Consider the following 12,810-nt stretch of genomic DNA (forward strand, 5'->3'; position numbering starts at 1 on the left):
TTTTATTAAATGGAATTAATTTTTTCTCAAAAACTAGTTAGTATAAATAAATCAAATTGGTTAACTTGGCGGGGGCAGTTTTGGACATTTTAAACTTGACCTTTAAACTTAGTCTTCTTTTGTACTTTGTCACATCTTTCACTTCTTTAGTAGTTTGGTTGGTGGGAGCTGGGAATGCACCAAACACATTGAGATACTTAAAATCATTTCAACGTTACTGAAGTTCAAAGGCAAGTAGGAGCCAATTGCCTCTGCTTGTTTCCAAAATAACATAGGGGAACAGTAATCAGTTGCAGTTGCTATAGGTAATTGCAAGTTGATTTTATTGAGAAAGTGGGCAACACTGTATTTATGCAATAAAAAATTTATCAGACATACAGCTTCCCTCCTGCCTACCCAGCTGACGGAGGAAACAAACTTTCAACAAAACATTATTTTAATGAGCACATTGCAAAGGTGCTGGATTTATGGGAGACATCAGGCAACACTGATTGCAATTACTGTCTCTGTTTGTTGTTCAAGACTTTATTGGTTCCATATTGAGAAGAGTGTGAGGATGAAATTTAGAGGGGAAAGTAGTCAACCAGTCTGTTAGCCTATAAAGCTGATCCCTTTTTAGAACGTCCATACTTGGTGGTGTTAAAGCTACCTGAAAATCATTGTCTTTGTAGTTTAAAAATCATTTCTTTTTAAAGTTAAGTTGTCGTTGATTTGACCAGGGAGGGACATAGTCTTCTTAAAATGTCTCTATTCTTTTATCTTGGGCTACTTGCTACATCTGTTATCATTAGAACCCTCTAGAATGAAGCAGCCTGAAAGCCTTGGGGTATCACACATATAAATATTGAGTTCTCATATCAATATTCTTTTGTTAAATTGATCTTATCAAATAATTTAGCATTAATTGCTTTATTATATTGTATGTTGGTATTAGTCACATGACACTGCTGCCAAAATCTTGGCTCCCTGTGCGCCGGTGCGGAAATGAGATACAGAGACAGAGTTCTGGAGGGGAGAGAAAGGCTGGCTTTATTCTTTGCCAGGCAAAGGGGGGAACACAGCAGGCCAGCACCTCAAGTGTTGCCCCCTCCTTGGGGAATAGGGAGAGGTCTTATAGTCGGGGCTCAGTGGTCAGGGGTATGTAATAAGGATCAAGGCAGTAACAGTCTTGCATTGTTCTTTCTTCTGCAGAGTTTCTAAAGGGTGGGGTTGTTGACAAGATTAGGGTGTGTGCAGGGTCTCCTAATCTTGAAGCGCTTCTCTGGTCCCTTTAATCTTGCCTCAGGTGGCTTCCTGGCTGCTCCCCCCCTTGATTATCAACTGTTCGAATCTGCCCTTTGGAACTCAGGGAAGGTCATGGAGGCTGGAGTCTTGCCTATAAGAAATGGGGGACAAAAAGGCCTCCATGCCTGGGAGCCCCATAGGGCCCTGCTCGGTTTCAACATTAGTAGGTGTTAGTCACATTGCATCATTATTACTTTTTTCAGCCTCGGCTTCCTCACTAATATGTGCTGTAGTCACCTCTGTCAAATCACAGATATCAAGACTCTAGAGCAGCAGTTGGCAAATGTTTTCTGTATAAAGGACCAGAGAGTAAAGACTTTCAGCTTTATGGGCCTTATGGTCTGTGTCTTAGCTGCTCAACCTTGTTGTTATGTGTGAAAGCAGCTGTGGACAGGATGCAAATGAATGGTCCTGACTCTGTTCCTGTTAAACTTTATAAAAGCAGGGGATAGGCCTGATTTGCCTGTAGGCTAGAGCAAGGTTCATGGACTTGAATGCCTGTCGGGGCTAGGCAGGTACTGCAAAAGAGTCAAGTGGCTGACTGGGGACTGCCACTAGTGCCTTGTCTAAAACGGGCAGCTACTTCTTACCTACAGCCACTTGTGACTGCCCCAGTGATATTTGAGCTTATAATTCAAGAGTAGCTGGAAACTGGTATTTTTACACAAAGCACTTTTATCAGTGGGCAACTAACTTTAGATTTGTTCAGAAAATATAGTAAAGGTCAAGCTATATATCTTCGTGAGCTCTTTTCTGGTCCATAGGATCTAGTTTTGCAAATTCTGGTATTTTCAGGTGTAACTGTGTATTATGTATAACTATATATTATGTACAGGAACTTCCTGGAAAATGTCATCAGACATGGACAGCAAATATCTAGTTCTGATGCTGCTACCTCCCTTCAAGTGCCTGTGACAGACATCAGTAATCAATCATACCACTCCTTCCTGCTGAGCCTAGAGAAAATTTCAGAGTGATTCTACACCAGTCCTCAGAAAAGCCACAACCAGTGAATTCATTGTGTCCTCTGATATATAAGGTATTTGACACTCCTGTTCCAGAGGACTCTCTTTAAAATGTTTTTGGGATTCACCTGGCTTTGGACTTTTTAATTCTATGACTTTAAAGAAATCTAGCTAAAAATTGCTCTTAACTAAAGAGTATTTGAGAAAATATGTATCAGAAATAACACATATGATAAAAGGTAAGATTATGTTCCTATGGCAGAATTTATTTTATTTTATTGAATAAATTTATTTATTTATTTTTGGCTGCATTGGGTCTTCATTGTGGTGTGCAGGCTTCTCATTGTGGTGGCTTCTCTTGTTGTGGAACAGAGGCTCTAGGTGCGCGGGCTCAGTAGTTGTGGCGCACAGGTTTAGTTGCTCCACGGCATGTGGGATCTTCCCGGACCAGAGCTTGAATCCGTGTCCCCCGCATTGGCAGGCAGATTCTTAACCACTGTGCTGCCAGGGAAGTCCCAGATTTTAGATTCAAACTTAGGGAATTGAAGATCTCCACAGTTGCATGTGTCCGTAAAGGTTCTGGTAGCATTCCGTCTTTGAAGAGACCATGAACTTGGATTTCTGGTCTGATTTTTTTTCACCATACCTATGCAAAGTAATGGGAGCAAATAGTTATAAAGGGGAGTTTCTTTTTCCTTTCTCTTACTGCCTCTGACCCTGGTGCACAGTTACTGGAGAGTAAGATGTTCAGAATTTAGGGACTCTGTATGAGAATATGTGCCATCTGGGAGCACATACTTTTGGATTGTGTATGTGGCATGCACCTGATGCAGCCTAAGTAAAACATGCTTTATTGTCCATTTTGATGGCATAAAACTTTACATCTTTTGTACTCTGCCCTCTGTGAGTCTAAACCGTACTTGTCTCTCAAGTTTGATCTTCTCCAAGAATTCTGCTCTACCCATTCTAATCCTCATTGAACCTGCCTCTTCTCTAGATTTCTTTAATATTGAGAACTGTCCTAATTTAGCAGTGTCACGCTTTATTACATTATTTGATTTAATTTGCATTTTTTTCTCCCCCCATAATTAACATTTTCTTTTCCTGCCATCTAGCGTAGTAAGGACCGTGAATGGTGTGAACTGAAAGAACATTTTGTTTTTAAGCAGGCAATTTAGTACAGATGTTCATTGGATGCTTTTTATATGCCAGTCACTGCGGCTCTAAATGTGGATGAAACAGAAAAATGGACCCTGCCCTTGAAGACCAGAGTCTAGTGGATTAAAGTCTAATGGAATTTAAAATGTTCCCTTTTTTAGTAATCAGTGATGAACATTTACAGCTCCCCTGGAAAGAAAGCTCCCCTGGGCCTAGGTCTTTGTTTCATTTACTGATATACCCCAAGTGCCCAGGTCAGTGCCTTGTATACAGTAACTGCTCAGTAAATATTTCTTAGGTGAACTTTTACAAGTTTTTATGTAAGTGCAGGACTCTTAGTGTAGGTGAACCATAGTGTCTGCCTTCCACTTCCTTTACGTCTCTCCCACTCCTCATCCCAGCCACGTAGTTCTCTGCCCAGAAAAGTCAGCCTTGACTTTCCTTCCAGAAATATTATATGTACGTATACGTACGTGTGTGTGTTTGTACTTCTTACACAAATTATAGCCTATGCCTTTCTTTCCCTTAAAAATATATCAGATAGTTCTCTATCAGTGCATACTCATGTTACTTTTAGTGGCTGTATAGTATTGATTACTCGGACATTTCATAAGTTATTAAACCAGAAACTTATTGATGGGTATTTAGGTTATTCTGATCTTTTGCTCTTATACACAGTATTACGGTAAATATCCTCACTCAAGTTGTGACCTCTGCAAGTAGGAATTTTAGTATACATTCCTAAAAGTGGAATTGTAGAATTCTTATAAGTTCAAAGGGTTTATGTATTTGTAATTTTGATAGGAATTGCCAAATAGTCTTCTACAGAGAATATGAGTGTGCCATTTTGCTGCACTCTGACTAACACCATATTTTATCAAAGTGCTTGATTTTTTTGTGATCTGATAGGTGAAAAATATCGATTATGGCTTTGTATTTCTCTTACATAAATAAGTTTGAACATCATTTTATATGTTTACAAACTCATTTCATTTTATGTGTTCTGTCGTTATAAGTTTTGCCCATTTTTCTATGTGATAATTGATCTTTATCTTATTGATGTGTAGGAGCTCTTTGTATAGTTAAAAAAAAAAAATTCCATGTCTGTGCTTGCTTGTTTATATTTCTATGTGAATTAGAGAATCAGCTTGTCTAGTGACCTGACCCACTCACCTAAAAAATCAATCCTGTTGGTATTTTTGTTGTGTTTGTGTCAAATTTATAGGTGATTTAGGGAGAACCGGCATTTCCATGATGTTTCGTCTTATTTCCCAGGAACATAATATGTCTTTACATTTGTTTAAGTGAGTCATTGTTGTGATAAAGGGCATTGTCTTAACTTTGGGACTGTTTCTAATGTTTCCCTATTAAAATATGCTGGCTTTGGGATTGAGATAGATCTGTATTGTATCATGTTAAGGAACTAGCCACCCATTGCTATCTTATTGAGGTTTTTACCATGAAAGGATATATTTTGTCACATACATTTGTGTAATTGTGGTGACTCATATATCTGTTGTTTGTTTGTTTTCATCTATGAATATGATGAATTTTAAGTATAGACTTTTGCATATTGAACTATCCTTGTACTCATGGAATAAGTTCTACTTGGTCATGGAAAGTTATCCTTTTAACATGCTGCTGGATTTGGATTCTGTTTTCTTATATAGATCTTCCATGACCTACTGGGGTTATCTCCCAATAAGCCCATTGTAAGTTGAAAATATAAGTCACAGCTGCATTTAATACACCTAACCTACCGAACATCATAGCTTAGCCTAGCCTGCCTTAAACCTGCTCAGAACACTTACATTAGCCCACAGCTGAGCAAAATCATCAGACACAAAGTATATTGTAACAGAGTGTTGAATATCTCGTGTAACTTATTGAATATTGTACTGAAAGTGAAAATGAGAATGGTTGTATGGGTACAGAATGGTTGTAAGTGTATTAGTTCTCCACCCTTCTGATCACGTGGCTGACTTGGAGCTGCCTGTGCCCAACATCACAAGAGAGTATTGTTCTGCATGTCGCTAGCCTGGGATAGGATGAAATTCAAAATTCGAAGTATGGTTTTGACTGAATGAATGTTGCTTTTACACCATTGTAAAGTTGAAAAATCGTTAAGTTGGGGACCATCTGTACTGTATTTAAGAAATATGCATTGATTTTCAGATGTGAGAGTGGTGTGTGTGTGTGTGTGTGTGTGTGTGCTTGCTTTGGAGTTTGATGCGTATTTTGTCTTTATGAAAAGAATTTGAACACTTTTCTTTTTCTGTGCTCTTGAACAATTTACAGTGGATTGAAATTACCCACTTCTTAATTTTTTGATAGAATTCTCCTTTGCAGCTCTCTACTCCTGTGTTCTTTGACAACTACCCCTATACCTTCTTTGGCTTTTTTTTAGCTTTTCTACCTCTTCTGGGGTCAATTTTGGTCATTAGTGTTTTCCTAAAAACCTATCCAGATTTTCTAATTTAGTTACATGGAATTGAACAAAATAACCTTCTTTCATTTTCTTTGGTATGTGTGGTTATTTCCTCACCATTTTCAGATTTTTTTGATTAAAAAATAAATGACATGTTAACAGTATTCTAAAGAATGTGTTTTTTAAAAAAAATATGACGTAAAAAGAGTATATAGTTCACTTATCCATATTTTATTAAAACCTCAGTTATTCCTAAGGTAACTGTTATGAAACCCAGAACTTTAGATGAAACATTTCCATTCTGACAACTCTCTTCTCTTTTGACAGACCCTGAAGAGGAAAGTGAGGATGACCCTCAACTCGAAGGCAGAGATCCTGATATTTGGCACGTTGGTTTTAAGATCTCATGGGACATAGAGACACCTGGTTTGGCGATACCCCTTCACCAAGGAGACTGCTACTTTATGCTTGGTAATTGGGAGGATCAAAGCTATACTGATGCTCTAGTGTCTAGGTTTTAGGTTATTGGGTACATATTTTGCATATGTCTTTTGAAATAAACTTTTCAGGTTTTTTATAGTGATAATAAAACATCTACATGTGACTAGGTTTTCTTAAAAGATACTGCTAATTTTTATTTTCATCTTTTTCAATTTTATTTTATTTTTTATACAGCAGGTTCTTATTAGTTATCTATTTTATACATATTAGTGTATATATGTCAATCCTGATCTCCCAATTCTCCACCACCACCACCACCCCGTCACTTTCCCCCCTTGGTGTCCATACGTTTCTTCTCTACATCTGTGTCTCTATTTCTGCCTTGCAAACCGGTTCATCTGTACCATTTTTCTAGATTCCACATATATGCATTAATATACGATATTTGTTTTTCTTTCTCTGACTTACTTCACTCTGTAGGACAGTCTCTAGGATCCATCCACGTCTCTACAAATGACCCAATTTCGTTCCCTTTTATGGCTGAGTAATACTCCATTGTATAAATGTACCACATCTTCTTTATCCATTCGTCTGTCGATGGGCATTTAGGTTGTTTCCATGACCTGGCTATTGGAAATACTGCTGCAATGAACATTGGGGTGCATGTGTCTCTTTAAATTATGGTTTTCTCAGGGTATATGCCCAGGAGTGGGATTGCTGGGTCGTATGGTAATTCTATTTTAGTTTTTTAAGGACCTCCATACTGTTCTCCGTAGTGGTTGTATCAATTTACATTCCCATCAACAGTGGAAGAGGGTTCCCTTTTCTCCACACCATCTCCTGCATTTGTTGTTTGTAGATTTTCTGATGATGCCCATTCTAACTGGTATGAGGTGATACCTCATTGTAGTTTTGATTTGCATGTCTCTAATAATTCGTGATGTTGAGCAGCTTTTCATGTATGTCTTGGCCATCTGTATGTCTCCTTTGGAGAAATGTCTATTTAGGTCTTCTGCCCATTTTTTGATCGGGTTGTTTGGTTTTTTAATATTAAGCTGCATGAGCTGTTTATACATTTTGGAGATTAATCCTTTGTCCATTGATTCATTTGCACATATTTTCTCCCATTCTGAGAGTTGTTTTTTCATCTTGTTTATAGTTTCCTTTGCTGTGCAAAAGCTTTTAAGTTTCATTAGGTCCCATTTGTTTATTTTTGTTTTGATTTCCATTACTCTAGGAGGTGGATCAAAAAAGATCTTGCTGTGCTTTATGTCAAAGAGTGTTCTTCCTATGATTTCCTCTAAGAGTTCTCCGGTCTTACATTTAAGTCTTTAATCCTTTTTGAGTTTATTTTTGTGTAAGGTGTTAGGGAGTGTTCTAATTTCATTCTTTTACATGTAGGTGGCCAGTTTTCCCAGGACCACTTATTGAAGAGACCGTCTTTTCTCCATTGTATATCCTTGCCTCCTTTGTCATAGAATAGTTGACCATAGGTGCGTGGGTTTACCTCTGGGCTTTCTATCCTGTTCCATTGATCTATATTTCTGTTTTTGTGCCAGTCCCATATGGTCTTGATTACTGTAGCTTTGTAGTATAGTCTGAAGTCAGGGAGTGTGATTCCTCCAGCTCCGTTTTTTTCCCTCAAGACTGCTTTGGCTATTCGGGGTCTTTTGTGTCTCCATACAAATTTTAAGATTTTTTTTGTTCTAGTTCTGTAAAACATGCCATTGGTAATTTGATAGGGATTGCACTGAATCTATAAATTGCTTTGGGTAGTACAGTCATTTTCACAGTATTGATTCTTCCAATCCAAGGACGTGGTATATCTCTCTGTCTGTTTGTGTCATCTTTGATTTCTTTCACCAGTGTCTTATAGTTTTCTGAGTACAGGTCTTTTACCTCCTTAGGTAGGTTTATTCCTAGGTATTTTATTCTTTTTGTTGCAATGGTAAATGGGATTGTTTCCTTAATTTCTCTTTCTGATCTTGTGTTGTTAGTGTATAGGAATGCCAGAGATTTCTGTGCATTAATTTTGTATCCTACAACTTTACCAGATTCATTGATTAGCTCTAGTAGTTTTCTAGTGGCATCTTTAGGATTCTCTATGTATAATATCATGTCATCAGCAGTGACAGTTTTACTTCTTCTTTTCCAGCTAGATTCATTTTATTTCTTTTTCTTCTCTGATTGCTGTGGCTAGGACTTCCAAAACTATGTTGAATAATAGTGGTGAGAGTGGACATCCTTGTCTTCTTCCTGATCTTAGAGGAAATGCTTTCAGTTTTTCACCATTGAGAATGATGTTTGCTGTGGGCTTGTCATATATGGCCTTTATTATGTTGAGGTAGGTTCCCTCTATACCCACTTTCTGGATAGTTTTTATCATAAATGGATGTTAAATTTTGTCAAAAGCTTTTTCTGTATCTGTTGAGATGATCATATGGTTTTTATCCTTCAGTTGTTGACATGGTGTATTACATTGATTGATTTGCATATATTGAAGAATCCTTGCATCCCTGGGATAAATCCCACTTGATCATGGTGTATGATCCTTTTAATGTGTTGTTGGATTCTGTTTGCTAGTATTTTGTTGAGGTTTTTGCATCTATATTCATCAGTGATATTGGTCTGTAATTTTCTTTTTTTATAGTATCTTTGTCTGGTTTTGGTATCAGGGTGATGGTGGCCTCATAGAATGAGTTTGGGAGGGTTCTCTTTTTCTTGATGAGTCTGGCTAAAGGTTTATCAATTTTGTTTATCTTCTCAAAGAACCAGCTTTTAGTTTTATGGATCTTTGCTTTTGTTTTCTTTGTTTCTATTTCATTTATTTCTGCTCTGATCTTTTTTTTTTTTAATTTTATTTATTTATTTATGGCTGTGTTGGGTCTTCGCTTCCGTGCGAGGGCTCCCCCTAGTTGTGGCAAGCGGGGGCCGTTCACCATCGCGGCCTCTCTAGTCGCGGAGCACAGGCTCCAGACGCGCAGGCTCAGCGATTGTGGCTCACGGGCCCAGTTGCTCCGCGGCACGCGGGATCTCCCCAGGCCAGGGCTCGAACCCCTGTCCCCTGCATCGGCAGGCAGACTCTCAACCATTGCGCCACCAGGGAAGCCCTTCTGCTCTGATCTTTATGATTTCTTTCCTTCTACTAACTTTGGGTTTTGTTTGTTCTTCTTTCTCTAGTTCCTTTAGGTGTAAGGTTAGATTGTTTATTTGAGATTTTTCTTGTTTCTTGAGGTAGGATTGTATTGCTATAAACTTCCCTCTTAGATCTGCTTTTGCTGCATCCCATAGGTTATGGATCGTCGAGTTTTCATTGTCATTTATCTCTAGGTATTTTTTGATTTCTTCTTCGATTTCTTCAGTGATCTCTTGGTTATTTAGTAACGTAGTGTTTAGTCTGCATGTGTTTGTGTTTTTTACATTTTTTTCCCTGTAATTGATTTCTAATCTTATAGCATTGTGGTTGGAAAAGATGCTTGATATGATTTCAGTTTTCTTAAATTTACCAAGGCTTGATTTATGACCCAAGATGTGATCTCTCCTGGAGAATGTTCCGTGTGCACTTGAGAAGAAAGTGTAATCTGCTGTTTTGGGGTGGAATGTCCTATAAATATCAATTAAATCTATCTGGTCTGTTGTGTCATTTAAAGTGTGTGTTTCCTTATTAATTTTCTGTCTGGATGATCTGTCCATTGGTGTAAGTGAGGTGTTAAAGTCCCCCACTATTACTGTGTTACTGTTGATTTCCTCTTTTATAGCCATTAGCATTTTCCTTATGTATTGAGGTGCTCCTATGTTAGGTGCATATATATTTATAATTGTGATATTTTCTTCTTGGATTGATCCCTTGGTCATTATGTAGTGTCCTTCCTTGTCTCTTGTAACATTCTTTATTTTAATAAAGTCTGTTTTATCTGATATGAGTATTGCTACTCCAGCTTTCTTTTGGTTTCCATTTGCATGGAATATCTTTTTCCATCCCCTCACTTTCAGTCTGTATGTTTCCCTATGTCTGAAGTGGGTCTCTTGTAGACAGCATATATATGGGTATTGTTTCTGTATCCATTCAGTGAACCTGTGTTTTTTGGTTGGAGCATTTAATCCATTCACGTTTAAGGTAATTATCGATATGTATGTTCCTATTACCATTTTCTTAATTGTTATGGGTTTGTTTTTGTAGGTCCTTTTCTTCTCTTGTGTTTCCCACTTAGAGAAGTTGCTTTAGCATTTGTTGTAGAGCTGCTTTGGTGGTGTTGTATTCTCTTATCTTTTGCTTGTCTGTAAAGCTTTTGATTTCTCCGTTGAATCTGAATGAGATCCTTGCCGGGTAGAGTAATCTTGGTTGTAGGTTCTTCCCTTTCCTCACTGTAAATATGTCGTGCCACTCCCTTCTGGCTTTTAGAGTTTCTGCTGAGAAATCAGCTGTTAACCTTATGGGAGTTCCCTTGTATTTTACTTGTCGTTTTCCCCTTGTTGCTTTTAATAATTTTTCTTTGTCTTTAATTTTTATCAGGGTGGTTACTGTGTGTTTCAGTGTGTTTCTCCTTGGGTTTATCCTGCCTGGGACTCTCTGCGCTTCCTGGACTTGGGTGGCTGTTTCCTTTCCCATGTTAGGGAAGTTTTTGACTATAATCTGTTCAAATATCTCCTCAGGTCCTTTCTCTCTCTCTTCTCTTTCTGGGACTCTATCATGCGAATGTTGGTACATGTTATCCCAGAGGTCTCTTAGGCTGTCTTCATTTGTTTTCATTCTTTTTTCTTTATCCTGTTCCGTGGCAGTGAATTCCGCTGTTCTGTGTTCCAGGTCACTTATCCATTCTTCTGCCTCAGTTATTCTGCTGTTGATTCCTTCTAGTGTATTTTTCATTTCAGTTATTGTATTGTTCATCTCTTTGTTTGTTCTTTAATTGTTCTAGGTGTTTGTTTGTTAATTCTTCTAGGTCTTTGTTAAACATTTCTTGCATGTTCTCGATCTTTGCCTCCATTCTTTTTCCGAGGTCCTGGATCATCTTCACTATCATTATTCTGAATTCTTTTTCTGGAAGGTTGCCTATCTCCAGTTCATTTAGTTGTTTTTCTGGGACTTTATCTTGTTCCTTCATCTGGTACATAGTCCTCTGCCTTTTCATTTTGTCTATCTTTCTGTGAATGTGGTTTTCATTCCACAGGCTGCAGGATTGTAGTTCTTCTTGCTTCTGCCAGCTGCTCTCTGGTGGATAAGGCTATCTAAGAGGCTTGTACAAGTTTCGTGATGGGAGGGACTGCTGGTGGGTAGAGCTGGGTGTTGCTCTGGTGGGCAGAGCTCAGTAAAACTTTAATCTGCTTGTCTGCTGATGGGTGGGGCTGAGTTCCCTCCCTGTTGGTTGTTTGGCCTGAGGCGACCCAGTACTGGAGGCTGCAGGCTCTTCGGTGGGGCTAATGGTGGACTCCAGGAGGGCTCACGCCAAGGAGTACTTCCCAGAACTTCTGCTGCCAGTGTCCTTGTCCCCATGGTGAGCCACAGCCACCCCCTGCCTCTGCAGGAGACCCTCCAACACTAGCAGGTAGGTCTGGTTCAGTCTCCTGTGGGGTCACTGCTCCTTCCACTGGGTCCTGATGTGCACACTACTTTGTGTGTGCCCTCCAAGAGTGGAGTTTCTGTCTCTCCCAGTTCTGTCGAAGTCCTGAAATCAAATCCTGCTATCTTTTAAAGTCTGAGTCTCTGGGAATTCCTCCTCCCATTTTCCGACCTCCAGGTTGGGAAGCCCGGTGTGGGGCTCAGAACCTTCACTCCAGTGGGTGGACTTCTGTGGTATAAGTGTTCTCCAGTCTGTGAGTCACCCACCCAGCAGTTATGGGATTTGATTTTATTGTGATTGCGCCCCTTCTACCGTCTCATTGTGGCTTCTCCTTTGTCTTTGGATGTGGGGTATCATTTTTGGTGAGTTTCAGTGTCTTCCTGTTGATGATTGTCCAGCAATTAGTTGTGATTCTGGTGCTTTCACAAGAGGGAGTGAGAGCACGTCCTTCTACTCCGCCATCTTGAACCAATCTCTCCGATACTGCTAATTTTGAGAATTGCTTTTCTTTTCACTCCCAGTGTTTATGGAGTTCCCCAAATCTGCTGAAGTTTTCAGGAGTTTTCATCAGTGCTACTAAATCATCCAAGTCACCTTAGCGGTGTGAAGTTTAAAAATACTTCCCTAGCTATAGAGGTTTCTAGTGAAAGTTTTTTCTAGTTTCGAATTTAGGTTCTTCTCAAAAATAGCTGACCTGACAACACAGCCTCCCTCCCACCCCTCACCCCCCACCCCAGCTGAGTTTCCCTCATTTCCCTCACGTAGTTCTTTGGGAAGCAGTAATTCAGCTGTGGTCAGGCTAACTGAAGCTGTGGTGTTTGTGGAGCTTTGCTTTTTGTTTCTTTGCTCTAAGTCTTTTGTTTTATTTTTAGACTTTCTCTTTGTTTTCTGACGCACAGTGTGCAAACAGCATCCTTTTTTTTGAACAGCTTCTCAGGGTTTATTCTGTCCTTGGCTCTGATCTCCTGATTATTTC

At 39.0% G+C, this 12,810-nt stretch overlaps 1 protein-coding gene across 3 annotated transcripts in view; it reads left to right on the top strand.

Annotated features, from left to right (window-relative positions):
* FTO (FTO alpha-ketoglutarate dependent dioxygenase) overlaps positions 1-12,810 on the top strand; it is a 375,598-nt gene that overhangs the window by 121,908 nt on the left and 240,880 nt on the right. For all 3 annotated transcript variants that reach the window (XM_082676524.1, XM_082676523.1, XM_082676522.1), the window contains exon 4: positions 6,163-6,306. In XM_082676524.1, the coding sequence (XP_082532650.1) occupies positions 6,163-6,306 (144 nt within the window). The remainder of the gene's footprint in view (positions 1-6,162; positions 6,307-12,810) is intronic.

Source organism: Grampus griseus (assembly GCF_964374135.1).
Source record: "Grampus griseus genome assembly, chromosome: 19".
NCBI lineage: Eukaryota > Metazoa > Chordata > Mammalia > Artiodactyla > Delphinidae > Grampus > Grampus griseus.